At 39.4% G+C, this 16,390-nt stretch overlaps 1 protein-coding gene across 8 annotated transcripts in view; it reads left to right on the forward strand.

Moving 5' to 3' along the window:
* LOC105486358 (DNA damage inducible transcript 4 like) overlaps positions 1-9,319 on the forward strand; it is a 92,472-nt gene extending 83,153 nt beyond the window's left edge. For 3 of the 8 annotated variants that reach the window (XM_071093255.1, XM_071093254.1, XM_071093256.1), the window contains exon 6: positions 4,330-4,681. In XM_071093255.1, the coding sequence (XP_070949356.1) occupies positions 4,330-4,668 (339 nt within the window). In that variant the 3' untranslated portion in view covers positions 4,669-4,681. Of the gene's footprint in view, positions 1-4,329; positions 4,682-5,333; positions 5,412-8,557 lie in introns of those variants that run through there. The other 5 variants (XM_071093259.1, XM_071093260.1, XM_071093258.1 and 2 more) reach the window with 4 other exon arrangements.
* The last annotated feature ends 7,071 nt before the right edge of the window (positions 9,320-16,390 follow it).

A 16,390-nucleotide genomic window follows, 5' to 3' on the forward strand; every position in this document is an offset into this window, starting at 1 on the left:
AAGTCTTCAATAAGTATTGTTTGCTAACACCATAAAACCTACTTAGCCTAAAAGAAAAATTCAGCTAAAAAATATTACATCTTTCTTTTTGGGTAGGAAAGGCAATCAAAACCCACAAGATTCTAAGAGGTCATAGGAGTATTAGGAAAGGAAATGCTAAGGTTGGTCATAAGTAGCACAAGCAGAAATAGTCTTTAAAACTAATGACACCTGAAATGTCACTGGTGACAAGTAAAATTCCATGGTCTGGGGAGAAACAAGTTAGACTGGGGTCTAGGTGAATGAGTTTCACAGTGTGGTCCCCAAGACACAAACTAAAAATATGTATCATTAAACTATATGTATTATTGCTTAAATTTTATATGTAATTATCATGTTGTATTTAATTGTTTATGTAACTATTATGTTGAACAAATAGAATTCAAAAGCGTGGAAACTCCAAGTCTATTCTTTATCACAAATACCTGCTGCAAACCCTCTTACCTTTCTTCCTGTCCCTGGATAAAAACTTGAGTGGGTCACATAGTTTTTTCAGTTACTTTTAGACATAATACAGTCCCATTTAATGTAATACTCTTACTTCTATTTGTCAGTTCAGACTTATTTCAGGCAGAAATCTGCAGCAGGGAAGGGACTGGGATGTCTGACCAACCTTCTCTGTTTCCACGGCACCAGTTTGTCCCTCAAGTCCCTTGCCACATTTCTAATTCTTTCACCCATCCAACCTTTACCACAGTATCCCCACCCAAAGGTGCAGGCTGGCAAGGAAGTGAAGACAAAAAAGAAAAAAAGGTCTTGCTAGAGTAGTTCTGTTGTGGTCTAACGTTGGTGCTTTCTGACCACAGTGGATCATTAGAGCTGAACACTAAACTGCACCATTTCCTCAAGGGTGATACACACTCCAACTAACCTTTCTGTATCCTCTACTTCCTACCTCCCTGCCCTAGTGTAGACCCATAGCTTCCTACTGCTTTGATCTCCTCATTCTGGCAGGCCCCCCTCTTGGGAAGGGTTTTTCATATAGCTTTCACCTGGCTGCCTTCTGTGGGAGCCACCTGGCCAGCAGGAGCTCGTACATTCTTCCCACATCAATCCATGCTCCAGCGCTGCCCACTGTCCTCACTCTGATATCATAAGCAATTCCTGATATATCTGCCTTTGTTTTTCTCAGTGCGAGTCAACCACCAGTCTCCTGTGTATCCTCACATTCCAGGAGACACGTAGCAAGCTTGAATTCACTCCCTTCAAAACCCTTCTCATTAGACTTGAAGTGAAAAGAAAGCACTTCCCAACCTACATCCCTGAAAGGAGGAGGAAGGAAAATGCCACAGGCCTCCAAAAACTTTCCACAAGGATACTTTCTCATTCCCTTTCTTCAACCTCAACTCTTTTATATCCTTGAGGAAGGTGTTGGATTAAGGGTGCAGAACCTAGTTTTTCTACTTTCTTTGCAAATCCTGCATGAATAATTTTTAATTACTCTTTTGATAAGATGGTTGGATGGTTGGATGGTTGGATGGTTGGAGTCCCTCATCCCAGTGTTTGCCCCTCACTCATTGTAAACCCTGGAAAGCATTTAGCTTCTTGAGCTTTACTTGTAAAATGGGCAATCCCATATGTCCAGCTCAAATTCAATATAGTAAATAAATAAAAAGAGATTGTTAAAACATGAAATGCAAGATTATATCATTTGCCTTGTATATAAAATATATTTAATTGTTTATGTAACTATTATGTTACATATGTATGTAAGGTGAATTCATAAGCAAAAAAAAAAAAAAATTTGCCCAGGGATGATGGCTCAAAATCTCAGCACTTTGGGAGGCCAAGGTAGTAGGATTACTTGAGCCCAGAAGTTCAAGACCATAATAATGCATCAACAATAAATCTAGGCATCTCAGTGAGTATAGCTTTTCTGCATACATAGAGATAGGAGAGGTTTTCTAGACAAATCACTGCTGTTTAGAGGAAATTCAAGCATGAAGTTGGCACAAACAGAATAGCTCCCTGTCAGGTTAGCTTGACATACACAGCCTTGGGGATATATGACTTTGTGCACTGAATTTTCAAACAAACTGAAGGTTGAAACAACAGCACTGTTTTTCATATGCCTAATTAGGAATTTTGAATATCATCCAATGAACAATTGTAAGCTTCCACTTGGGAAAGCTGTCTGCCTCCAATGGTTGTATTTGATAGCGCCATATCTTTGTATGTGCAACAGTGTTTATTTGAGCAAATATTTATATATTTATTAAATGTTTCTCTCATAGTTATATATAAATTAGTGGGAAAAATTATCAAAACATGTTTGATTTTATAGAACTCACACTCAAACTTGCTTAGAAGAAGGAGTTCAATACAAGGGCACAGAATTATCCCACAGTACACAAGTACCGAGGCCTATCCTCAGCAGCGTCTGGAACTAAGAAATTTATCAGGATCCCACTCATTCAACAATTTATTCAACAAATATTTATTGAATGCTTCTCACAAGCACTAAGAAATTGCTGTGAACGGGCCAGGCATGGTGGCTCTCATCTGTAATCCCAGCACTCTGGGAGCCTGAGCCGGGTGGATCTCCTGAGGTCAGGAGTTCAAGACCAGTCTGGTCAACATGGTGAAACCCCATCTCTATAAAAAATACAAAAATTAGCCGAATGTGATGGTGGGTGCCTGTAATCCCAGCTACTTGGGAGGCTAGGGCAGGAGATCGATTGAACCCAGGAGGCAGAGTATGCTGTGAGCCAAAATCACAACATTGCACTTCAGCCTGGGTGACAAGAGTGAAACTCCATAAAAAAAAAAAAAAAATCCAGAAAGAAATAAAGAAGACTTTACATAATGCAATGAATGACACCCTTAACAACATCTTGATTAGAGAAGAAATTGCAGTGAGCAAGCCAGATAGGCTTTGTCTTTGTATAAACCTGTCTTTGTAGAGTTTACATTCCAGTGAGAAAGACCATGGGAAAGAATACATTGTGATTCAGGCTATGAGGGAAATAAACAGCATGAGGAGACTGAATATAACTGGGGAATAACCTTGTACAGTGAGTGGTCAGGGAAGGCCTCTCTGGGGAGGGGAGGTTAGAGCTGAGATGCAGGGAGAAGAATGAATCCCATGTACAAAGAGCTGGGAGAAAGGCATTCCAGGTATTGAGAATAAAAACACAAATGACTGGAAGAAAGCAAGAGCTCAACTTGTTCCAAACACAGAAAAAGGGCAGAGAGCAAAGGGGAGAAAAGCATGACGTGAGGTTAGGGAAGTGAGTGAAATTGACTCTCATTAGATTTCTTTTGGTTGAGAAGAACAAAAACTTATCTGAACAAGCAAGAGGGAATTTTATACAGAGTGGAATCTTGGAGCAACCTCAGAACAAGGGCAAAGAACAGACTAGCCTCCAGGATCCAGAACTGGAAAGCCATAAGGAACAAAGGTCACTCTGTCAGCTTCCTGGGGTCACTGTGACCTCCCTGTATACCTGCTTCAAGTTCTCCTAGCAGCCAGGCATCTTCTGCCTGGAGTTTGCATGTGGCCAATATGGCCACACTATGCTCAGATTAATTTGCTGTGCTGAACACCAGTTGCAACTTCCTTCTATTTGTATATCCGATTGACTAGCTCATCACCTTGAGCCAGTCCACACCTGTAGTAGGTCACTGGCCAGCCTACACGAACAGCTTTCTGGGCACCATTTCTCCTCCAATTACACTTGACCTGTGGAACAGTGTCACTCAGCATAGAACATGACAGTAAACTGTAGAGATTTTACAGAAAAAAATTTCCCTGAAGATTGTGTGGATGAGTGGGAGTCCTGAAATACATATGATACATTAACTAGTATTTGCTTCTTTGATAGTCATGTTGTATGATTTACAGAATTTGCTTAGTTTTATGATTGATTTTTTTCCTTTAGATGGTCATTTTTTTTCCATGAATTTTCTTGGGAAGTATTTGCTCAACTACAGGATTCCACTTATAGCTAAAATATGTCCACTGCCAATTCCTTCCTTCAGACAATTTTGTCATCGTCCAAAACTTCTAAGCACTAGCCCCAAAACATGTAGCTTACTAAAAAAAAATAAATCCATTAAACCTGAAATCTTCCATTGAGACCCACAGAGCAGCTTTGCAAATGTGTGGCAGACATGAGGGCTCCCTTAAGCTCTAGCTATTTGTTACTTTAATGGAAAAGCCCTTTGAAGTGGATCAAAATGTGATTTGTCAGTGGAAGGATGATAAAACCCTCATGCTGGCAAAATATCAAAAACCAGGGCCTGAAATTGACTTCTTCATGTGAAATTTCTGTTTTATTTTCACTGTAGGGCAAGAAATACTTGGAGATTACTCGTCAAGCCTGTGCTCTCTCATCAGCTCCTTCCCCTCCCAACCTGACCAGGAGTGCCTTTTATAGTCCTCTGGAAGAATTGGCTAAGAAGACAGCTGCTTCCTCAAGGGAGGATGCCGCCGCTTCTGTGAGTCAGTCAATCAGTCTAGATATTGTCCTGGCCCAAATTTTCTGCTGGACCACACAGGAAGCAAGTAGTAGGGGTTGCAACTCACCTCCTGCTTTCTCTGAACCCTTTGCATGTCAAACACCTGCTGGTATTCCTAGAAACCACCTATTTAATAGGCAAGCAAAGCACAATTGTCAGCTTGATTAAAGTGCCTAATGGAAATAATCATAGTGCTTGTAGTGCTTGATATCTGCATGGAACTTTATGGAGCATTTTTACAGGCATTATTATCTTTATAATGGACACCATGTAATTCAGCAGTTGCTCTATGCCAGACATCGTGTTAAATGGTTTATACATATAATTTCATTTAAGGATTTGGTACTCACAATGAGCTGCGAGATTTGGGAATGAGTCTTATTATCTCATCTATTTAATGTGGAAATTCAGGTTCAGAGAGGTTTTATGAATTGCTCAAAGTAACAGAAGCAGTCCAAAATGAGTAATTCCTTGCCATTTATTCATCCATTTAAAACTTCTTTTATCAAACACTTATTGAATTCCTATGATGCACTAAGCATGTGCTCAGTGCCAAGGTTACTGAGATAGGCCAGATTTTGTTCAGGAACTACAAGCTGGTTCATTAGTTTTTCTTAAGAAATATTTAATGAGCACATAATAAATATCAGAACCCCTGGAAAGAACAATGAATAAGACAGTCTCTCTCCCTTGAAAAGCTAAGGAAAGTGGTTCTGAAATCATTGTACATAAAAATACCTGGGGAGCTTATTTAAAATGCAGATTACTGAATCCAACACCCAGAGCATATTTTAAACCAGTGTACCAGATGATTTCCATATGGTTCTCTACAGACCACACCTAGAGAAGCCTGCATGGATGAAACTAAGAAAGAGGCAATCTGAGTAGGGTGGGGAAGATGCTGCAAGCGGGTAAGTACCTGGGTGCTGGGTGCTGACTTAGCCCGGGTCCTCCCAGCTCTGGGTTAACTGGTAAGGTAAGGTGAACTGACGACCGAGGGATAGGTAGGAACTTTCTACTCCTAGGTGCGAGGTGGGAGTAGTACTGCAGTTAAAACCAGGCCAATTCAAGCTCTATTCCCATCTCATGGCAGAATGAGTCCTGAGGAGCATTAGTTTTCTCTTTAGGAAACTGACTCACATAGAAAATGTCTTTTGGAATTAGGCACAACTGTGTTCAACTAGCAACTCTACCATAAACTTCCTATGTGACGTGAGACAGTCTACTTAAATTCTAAGATCCTTAGTTTTATTATCTGTTAAATATTTTAGGAGATTTCTATAAGAATTAGACATACAATGGGCATTCAATAAATCACAGCTATTATTAATATTATTCCCTTAGAAATTGAACTATTTTGCCCTGATAAAAAAAATTTTAAATAGTTGTAGTATTCCCCCATTTTGCCTTAAAGTAGATAATATAATAACGATAAGGCTGGACTTGTAATTAATCCGTAAGACCTCAAAAAAGACTAATTTTCCTGCATTTGGTAGCCAAATGTTTTTATTAGTTGTCATATGGTGTTAAGTTAAACAAATTTGGCCTGAGAATGCCTAGTACCTTAGTTTCCTACAAAACAAACTGCTACCTAACTTAGCACCTAAACAAACTGAAAGTCTAACTCAGGAATTATTACAAGTAACAAGAGACTGAATCTCAGCCAATCACAGTAGCTGGGCTTCAGCCAGTCATAGGCTACCAATGCATCAGACCATGTCCAAATAAGGCAAGCACCCAGCTGCAGCTAAGCAAGCTGTTTGAGTACCTTCTTTTTCTGTCTATAAATGTTCCCTGACCTCCGTGCTGAGCAGAGTTCTCTAACTTCTGGTTCTCAGTGCTGCCCAGTTTGAGAATTGTTCTTTGCTCAATCAAACTCTGCTAAATTTAATTGCTCTAAAGTTAGGAATTTCATTTCCAAGAATTTTCAGCATACAGTGTAGATATGCACCACTATCTGTGAACGAGAATAATAATTAAAGCTTTGTTTGTAATATAAAAACTAGAAACTACCAAAATGTCAATCAATACAGTTAAATATATTATGTTACATCTATATGGAATGGAAGCAAATACTAAATACCTGTTAAAAATGATAGGTAGAGTTATAGTTCTAACATAGAAAACTAATTGGAATACGTTAAAAACTGTTTCTGAAGAGTAGTTAAAATTTGATCCCACTTGTGCAAAGGAACAAGTTTAGATCTATTGAGCAGAAACAACTACCTTTTCCTTAAATGATCTTCCCTTCTTTTTCCCAGCACACAAATAGAAGACTACATTCCCCGGTCTATGTTTGTTGTTCTTACTTTGTGGTAGGAGCTGTTCAAAAGGTTTTATATGTATTATATCATTTAATCAACACAACAGCCCTACAAAGAACAAATTCTTATTATCTGCACTTTACAGATGAGGAATCTAAGGCACAGAAATGTTAAATAGTTTGCCCAAGGTCACACGTACATGGTGTATTGAAATCATAGAGTTCTAGACAATTAAATGTGGAGTGGATGTGTGGTGCTCTAACCCCCAAATCTAGCTCATAAAAATTCTCCCCCACGCTCTCCTCCATAACCCCTCTCCGCTGACCAACCTAGAGATCACTATTCCAAAAACTTGGAATCCGTCTCTTAAAGGTGATACAGTGCCTCTATCTTCCTGAGTTCCTGCTTGACTATTCATGGCCCAACTGTGCTACATTCGTGAGAAATAAATTTCTATAATTGGGAGCTATTAAATATTTGGGGTCTATTTGTTATAGGTGTTGAGTTATATTGGCTAACAAACATGTACGTGTTGCCAGGGACTAAAAGAAAACAAATATGTACATGTTGCCAGGAACCAAATAAGCTTTTGTCTGTTTTGTTCACTGCTATAATTCCAATACCATGAGTACTGCCCGGTACTTAGTAGGCATTCTGTAAATGTTTGTTGAATGAGTAAATAGGCTTTAAAATGTCTGGAAATGTGTGTGTGTGTGTGTGTGTGTGTGTGTATATGTATGTATACATATATGTGTGTGTATATATGTGTGTGTGTATATATATGTGTGTATATATGTGTGTGTGTATATGTGTATATGTGTATATATGTGTGTGTGTGTATATATGTGTGTGTATATATATATACACACACATTTCTAGACATTTGAAAGCCTATTTACTCATTCAACAAGCATTTACAGAATGCCTACTAAATACTGGGCAGTACTCATGGTATTGGAATTATAGCAGTGAACAAAACAGACAAAAGCTTATTTGGTTCCTGGCAACATGTACATATTTGTTTTCTTTTAGTCCCTGGTAACACATACATGTTTGTTAGCCAATATAACTCAACACCTATAACAAATAGGCCTCAAATATTTAATAGCTCCAAATTATAGAAAAATATATATATACACACACACACACATTTATATATATATATTATATATATCCAGTTATATATTATATATATATACACACACACACACATATATATATACACACACACATAACTTTTTGAGAATGACTAACTCTTGGAAGTAAAAATAGTGGAGGGGAAACAGGAGGTACTTTTTTTTCCATAACCTTCTACAGAGTTTAATTTTACAAAACAGCATACATTAATTTTATAATAAAATGTCTTTAAAACCACATTAAGGATGATAGAAACATACTCTGACTCTCAGGGAATGACATCACAGAGGGGAACAACCCTGCTTTTGGTTGCTTAGAAGGAGACAGAATCTAGAGCTGACTAGATAACTCTTCTGACCCACTCACAGTTTTTAGGCTCTGGAGGAAATGCTGTCATGACTATCATTTTTTTTGTCAAAATCCATCTAGGTGGCATAATTGGCAGGAGTGTCTGTCACTCCAGCTGTGTCCCTGTGTACATAGATTGAAAATGATCACCTCCAGTGAAATATTGGCACAAATTTCAGCATCTCTCCTGCCACTCTGTGGAGGAACACAGTCTAAAAGTGAAACCTGTAGATGCCTATTACATGAAGCTTAGCATCAAAGGAAAGGTCACCAAGACAAATGACATTTTATTTTTTTCATATTTCTAGGGTCACATCTTGACGTCAAGATAATTGTTTGAAAACTGAGAAATCCAATGTGGTTTCCTACGTGGTGCCAAGTATCTCATATTGGCTTTTTTTTTCTGGATTGGTAAATATTTTGGTGAAATGTAGACACAACTGATCTGATAGTAACCTTTGCTCCAAGAAAGTACAAAATTTGATTAATTTTCATAACTTTCATATTAAGACAAGCACTGGAATATGAACCAGAAGACTACATTCCTGCCACTTACAAATTGTGCAACCTTGGAATAGGAGTGTTCTTAAATCTCTGCTTAGTCTTCTCCACAGCTCTAAAGATGTAATAGTGAGCAAATAACAAGAAAGCTCTTTGAAAAGTAAAAAAGGGCTATAAAAATGAAAGCTTATTAAACACCCTCAGCTTGATTGAAAGTTAAAAAGAACACGTGTTATTTCTTTTTATTGTAATAATAATATCCTAAGTTAGACTTTAAGCTCTATATAAAAGGTCGGTACTGAACTGGCTCACCATTGCTATCTCCAAACACAGCACAGTGTCTGACATATATAGGCTGTATCAGTCAGGGGTCAACCAGAGAAGCAGTACTACTGTGAGTCATGTAAAACAAAGTAGCTAGATCTTTTCTCTGCATCTGATGTGGGGCCTGAGATTGCAATAGGCAAGCTGGAACAGTAGTTGGGAAGAACAGCTGGATGCAAAGTGGTAGAGAACAAGGATAGACTAGAACCAATATCTGTCTCTCACTACATCCAACCCACAACACAGGTGACCTGCAAGAGAAGCTAATCCCCATTGACATAGAGCTAGAAAACAGAGTGACCAGAGCAGACAATCCAGCAAGAACTGGAGAAGCTACAGATCCAGGTGCTATCCACCTGGCCACCCAGGTAGGCCAAGTAGATTAGTGACAGCATGCACAGGCTGCCATCATGCCTGGCACCATGCACCAAATTTCAGAGCATACAAAAATGGCTGGGCTTCTCTTCTGTTTCCCAAATCTTATGAAAATTTCTCTTGTGGACATCCCTCACCCTGAAACATACAGGAAAGTGAATTCTGGAAAACATAGTTCCAGTTTAGTGAAGCTGACTTAATACAGAGTCACATATAGACACTTAATATGTTCTTCTTAAGTAAATATTTTTCAAATTACAAACTTTTATAAATATTTTAAAGTAAAAGTGAACATGTATGAGATTTATATGGATATGTGGAACATGACACAATGTATAGTTATCACCAAGACTGGAGGCTGTCCACCTGAGGCAGGGCACCTGCTGCTCGGTTGTCCTGTTGGCATCTTCTGAAGTGTGACCGGAGTGAAGAGCCATTATCCAAGGTGGTCGTCCAGTGACAAAATAGAGACATAAGAACATTTGGTAAGTTTCAAAATACCCTCAAAACTAAAAGTAGAGGGGAAAATCCAATGAGGTTTCTACTTACCATCTCAGCAGGGGAGTCAGGCTCCACAGGCCTGGGTGCAAAGCACTCTATCATTTCCCATGTCTTACAACTTCCCTCACGTTGTGAATTTTTTTTCCTATTTTCCTGAAAATTCTCAAAATGAAAAACAATGGGATTTAGCTTGATTTGAGGTTCGGGAAATAAAAGGAAGGTTGGGAGCAATCAACTTTTCATTCAATCTAATATCTTTTACTCTTCACTATCATTACATTATTTTTTAGACTTATATACAGTTCATGGAGATTTTCTTATTCCTTTTAGGTTTTGACCTGACTTTTCATTCCACGATGGGTAATCCATCAAGAAACCTAATTAAATATAAAATAAATTTATTCCATTAGCCCATAGGGTAGGTCACCATCTTAAATAAATTCTGGGCTGAATGTGACAGCTTACACTTGCAATCCCAACAGTTTGGGAGATTGAAGTGGGAGGATCACTTGAGGACAGGAATTCAAGAGCAACCTGGGAACCTTAGTGAGACCTTATCTCTGTAAAAAGAATTTTAAAATTAGCCAGACATGGTGGTGCACTCCTGTAGTTCCAGCTACTCTGAAGGCTGCAGTGGGAGGATTGCTTGAGACCAGGAACTGCAGTGAGCTATGATTGTGCCACTTCACCCCAGCCTGGGCAACAGAGTGAGACCCTGACTCCATTTTTTTAAAAATGAAATAAAATTCTGTACTTTAAACATTCCTAAGATTGTGACCACAATTAATTGATTTTGTTACACAAGATGCTTTTAACTTACTGTATATATGAAAATGGAATTTGGCTGGAAACGTCTTAAACAAATATTATTGGCTCTTTGTTGTGTGCAGGTATATGCTAAATGTTGTTATATTATTTAATCCCATAATAGCTCTGTGAGATTGCTATTACTATTTCTGTTTTGTAGATGAAAACTTCTGATAGACTTCCAATGATTTGCCCCAAAACACTTAACTCACTAGTAGGCAAATCAGAATTTGTACCTATCTCTGACTCATGCTAACATGCATATTTCTTTCACTGAACCACATTGCTTTAGAGAAGAAATATTTTATAAATATTCAAGCATAATATATAACATTTATCTACCTAATACATTATTTTATTAAAATGCAATATACATGACTCTATTTTATATGAGAAACATCACAGTTTCCCAAATCAAGGCCTCCAAATTTCTTCTTCCCAAATTCTATATAAAACTGTAGGTAGGACTCACACAACCTTCACTGGTGAGCAGGTGTTTTTCCAAGGCTGTTGGAGAGAATTGGCTTCTCTCCCTATGGATGTGAGATGTTCATGGAAAAGATAAGAAAGACACCAAGGGCTCCTCTGTACACCTGTGGTTAAGTGTGTAAAAATGACACTTTCCTCCTCTGTAAGTTGCATTTCATGTCAGCAGCAGGATATTCTGGGCAAGAGGGCTTTGGGATCACTCTGCCTCTTGCTTTGTTCCTGACAGCAAACAGGTTTGTGACAATCCCTCAGAAATGTGGAGGCCATGGAGTCCCATTCTCTAGGAAAGCTATTCCCAGGAGGAGCTCAGACACAGCCCCAGCAGGGCTCTCCACATGCCCATTACCTTCCCGCAGCCTTCAGCCTTCCACCTCCCCTGCAGCCTAAGAAATATCACAAAGCCTGTCTTAAACAAAAAGAAATCATTGGACATTTGATTCTGGAATCCTTTTTACAAATGAGAATTGCATTCAGAACCAAAAATATCCTTTTTACAACAAGCTGGTCTTTCTGGTGAATTTAACGCCATATCGTTATTCAGAGTGGCCATATACCAGTGACGGAGGCATCTATAGGTGTAATTGAGATGTCTCTCAGCTTCTTTTGTTTAGAAAGACGTTATCATATCCCAAGGAGGCTGTGAATGAACAGATTCCCCTTAACTTCTGCAAGCTTTGACAGAGTATCAGAAGCAGTCCCCTGTTTGAAAATGGGTTAAAGTCTCCCAAATTCGTAAGTCAAATTGATAGATTTTTCACTAAAAACCATTGCTAATATTGGTCTTTTTCTCAGACCAGTCCACAGTTCTGATCTAAAGTGTGAGTAAGAACACTCCATTAGGTTCTGTAACAAGATTCATTTGGCATTCCAACCGGGGCTTGAGAGCACACCTCCACCGACAAACACAGCCCTGGCAGGGAGAGCTGGTCCTCCCACTCTCCAAAACTGTTGCAGGGCAAGTGGATTTACCCCATTTTCAGGTTGTGCTTCCTAGTGTTTGTTAAGACTATCAGAGGGTTAGGAGACAGGAAACTCAGGTGGGCTAGGACAGAAAGACGGGATTATGTATACACAAAGCAAGAGAGCAGAAGCTGGGAAAAGATTGAGGGTAATGGTCTTCATTCAGCAACATTATGGAATTTACCCTCCCTTCCTCTCATTGCTGGTCTTCCCCTCTCCCATGGTTTTGATGTGACCAGCTTTAGAGTAATAATACAGGAACACTGGGGTGAGAAAGAAATGGCAGCCACAGGGCAAAGTCTAGGAACCCAGCGAGTGCTAGATCAGTCATCCTAAGTGTTAGAGTGTATAAGAATTACCTAGGATGTTTATAGAAATTGCAGATGAGGCCTGGAGTAGCAGCTCATGCCTACAGTCCCAGCACTTTGAGAGGCCTAGGCAGGAGGATTGCTTAAGCCCAGGAGTTTAAGGCTGCAGTGAGCAAAGATCATGCCACTACATACCAGCCTAGGCGACAGAGCGTGACTCTTTCTCTTAAAAAAAACAAAAATAAACCAAAACATGTGGAGTCCAAAGTCTGAGTCATTAGCTCTGAAGCTCAGGCAGCCCAGGAGATTCTGAAGCAGACCACAGTTTGAGAAACAACTATTATAAAAGTGGAAAAGGAAAGAAATAAACTAGCATTTATCAAATGCCTGTGCTTGATATTTAGAACACACACAACATGAGGGATGTAAATGAAATGCAACTTTACTTTAATTACCCACTTTCTAAGATTTGGTTAATGAGAAAGGCTTTCCTCTATTTCAAGTGGGGGAGGACAGTTGATTTTTCGCATTCCCAGGAAGATTTCCCCACTGCACCTCCACCAATTTGTGAACACCAACTTGGGTTTTCCATACTCCTCAGACCCTAATGCATATTCAGATCACTTGGAGATCTTGTTAAAATGCAGATGATTCAATAGATCTGGGTGGGGCCTGAGTTTCAGCATTTCTAACAAGCCCTAAAGTGATGCTCTTGCTACTGGTCCTGGGACCACACTTTGAGCAGCAAGAGGGTCAGCTCATCTCCTCTCTCTGCCCAAAGAGAGAAGAGATGAAAGAGTGTAAGAAATGTGTGACTTGGACTAGTATGATTGTGAGTTGTCTTTAGGCCTTCTGGACATGGCAGGGGTTTAAAGAAAACTATCTTGTAGGGGCTCTCCTGGGCTTTTCAGAGATCTGTATCATTGGAGCCCTCTGTCCTGCAGTTACCCTAACTGAGCTTGTGAGTCTGTCTTCTGGGTTATTATTTGATTTTCCTTCACCAACCCTTGAGAACCTCAGAACTTGGTTTCTTGCTGCTGGGGTCTCTTTGGCCCTCTGGATGCTCATACTGGTCATGACTAAAAACTTCTCTCTCTCTCTCTCTCAATGCCCTTGGTCCATGAAAAACTCTAGCACTACCTTTTCTTTGATAAACCTTGGGAATTCAGGCTAATCCCTCAGCAACAGAAACTTGCCTGGCTATGCCATCAAAGAAAGCAGCTAGCCAGTCCATCTCTGTCCACTCAACTCCCAGAGGTAGGGGGCACACGCAGAGCTCTCTGAGTCATACACTTGAAATCTCTCTTTCAGATCTTGAAGTTAAGCTATAATCCCCATATATCCTCCTTTTCAGAGATTAACAAAGAGATAGGACTCAGAATACAGTTTTCTTCAAAGATTCCTGCTCCAATAAATTGCTACATTATTTGGTGACAGATAAATGATGATGCTTTTTTTTTTAAGCAAGGGGATAACTAAATTGAAGATGGTGATTATCTCTAATTGGGCCACAGGTTTAGCTTCAATAGTTTTGTAAATATTCTAGTTCTCACCTGGGGAGTTCACATAAGTGCTTGTTTTATTATCATGCATTGTAACCTACATTTATTTTTCTCTTTTAATCATTACATGATAAAAAGGAATTTTAAGTAGATAAGTGAGTAAGTTAACCAATATGTACAAACCACCCTAACACTTAATGGTGCAAACAGTGATTTATTATTGCTTGGATTGTGTCTGCTCTATGTGGTGCACTCAGCGGGTGGAGGGGCTGAGCATGTCTCCAGTTGTGGTGCTGACTCTTAGCTGGGGCATTTTTGGTTCTCCCTCACATGCCATCTCCTTCTCCATGATTTATGATCTTCAAGAGCTTTTCCTCGTGACCTTCCTCTTCAGCAGGATGGCCTAGAGTTCCTTACAGCATCGAGGCTGAGATCCAAAACAGCAAAAGCAGACACTGCCAGGCCTCTTAATGGCAAGGCCCTGAAGCAGCAGAGCTTCACTTCTGCCACTTCCTATTGGTTAAAGCCTGTCAAGATTTAGAAAAACAGAGATAGCACCCACCTCCTGATAGAAAAAAGCAGCACATGCACAAAGGAAGGAGAGGATTTGACAGCTATCTTTGAAGAGTATCTGCCCCATTAAGCCATGGGATATTTTCCACAGAAAAGAAAGGACTAAGATCTGGATTGTAGAAACTGATCTATAGACAAGAATCTGAACTTAAGAGAATTTGACTAATTCCATCTGTTCAAACTGTTTTCACTCACACATATTTCTGTAAGGTATATGCTCTCACATGTTAGCATCAATAAAGATCTCATGAAAAATAAAGAAAGGGTCTTAATTCAGAGAGGATGAAACATGTGCAAAAACAGTTGTGCCATCAAATTATTTGTACCTAGCAAACATCCTCCAACAAAATAAATATTTGTAAGGAAGAATGCTTGACTACAAAACTATTTACAAATATGAAAGTTAAACAATAGTTAATTCTAACTGATGTCAACTTAAGAAAGTGAAAACGTCTTCTGCCCTGGGTTTTCCATTTTACTGCCCTGTAACTGTTAATGGAATCGCTCTTTCCCCATCAGGGAAGATCAGATTCTCTAAAGGTAGTAATAATTATTTCTTTCTTGCTCTTATCAAGTATTCCTTCATTGTATGTCTCACATTCACCCCTCCTCTTCAGCTCCTTAACCACAATATAGCTCAGATTTTCACAGCATTAAAACAAAGGGACTACAGTTTCCTTCTATGTCTGAGTTCGTGCCTACTCCCAGCCCAGTACACCTGAGCAATGACATTCCAAAAATACGTCTCATCTTCCCATGCTCCCACTCAAAAACTTCAGTGGCTGTTCACTCTCTCCACTGCCCTGGTCGGGGCTGGGAGGATGGCTTTCACATGCCATGAGGGGATTTTTTTTTTTTTCTTTTTCAAAAACTTGATGCCTTTCTTTGGAACTTCTTACTAGACGGCTGCCTGTGCCTGCCTTCTCCCCACCTCCCAAAACACACTCGCATGCACTCAAGAAAAGAGGATAATAATCACTGGTCAGAGTGTATCACATCGCCAGGTACTGGCCTAGCAAAAAGAAAAAAAAAGGTTGAGAACTACTGGACTATAAAATAATGTCCAAATTCCTTGTCAGGTACTTAAACTCATATCCAATCTATTTATCTTCTTTATATTTGTTTCCACCAAGCCTGACTGAAAACCAGTTACTACTAGAACCAGGATAAAAACAGTTAGGGAACTCAGTCCCCACTATCACAAAGTTTACAGCATAACGGGAGAGAAAAAAACAACATATTCAGAACATGAAGGCAGAAAGCCAGGGTGCCAAAGGCAGCGAGGGAATGCAGGCTCATGGTTCCAGAGCAGAAAGGAGAGCGCTGGCCTCCTCAGTCATCCTGGATTAAGAAGAAGAGTTTCTCCACTTGGGTGTCATATAATAACTTCCTCTCTATGGAAATGTTATACAAGCAACAGCTTATTCTCTTATTCCTAGTCTCACCTCATGCCAAACAAGGGTGTGGGCTAAACAGCAGGCTCAGGATCCAAGACAACATAACAATTTTCTGACAGATCCTGAAAACAAGTAAGATATATTCTGGTAGAGTTTGCTAACCACCCAAGGTGTCTAAAATGGGAAAGTAAACAAAATAAAACAAAAAAAGGAGAGACTGTGGGGATGTGTCATTCATTCATATTTTGTAAGTTACCCTACTGTTTGTTTTGTCAGCTATTTTTAATAATAATAAGCAAAACAGAAAAACAGAGTCACAAATAGAAGATGCATATTTAGGGTCTTTAGCTAAGGAACAGGAGATGACAAAGTAAGAAACAAGGTTAGACTCTCCTGAAACCCAG

Source organism: Macaca nemestrina, chromosome 3, assembly GCF_043159975.1.
Source record: "Macaca nemestrina isolate mMacNem1 chromosome 3, mMacNem.hap1, whole genome shotgun sequence".
NCBI lineage: Eukaryota > Metazoa > Chordata > Mammalia > Primates > Cercopithecidae > Macaca > Macaca nemestrina.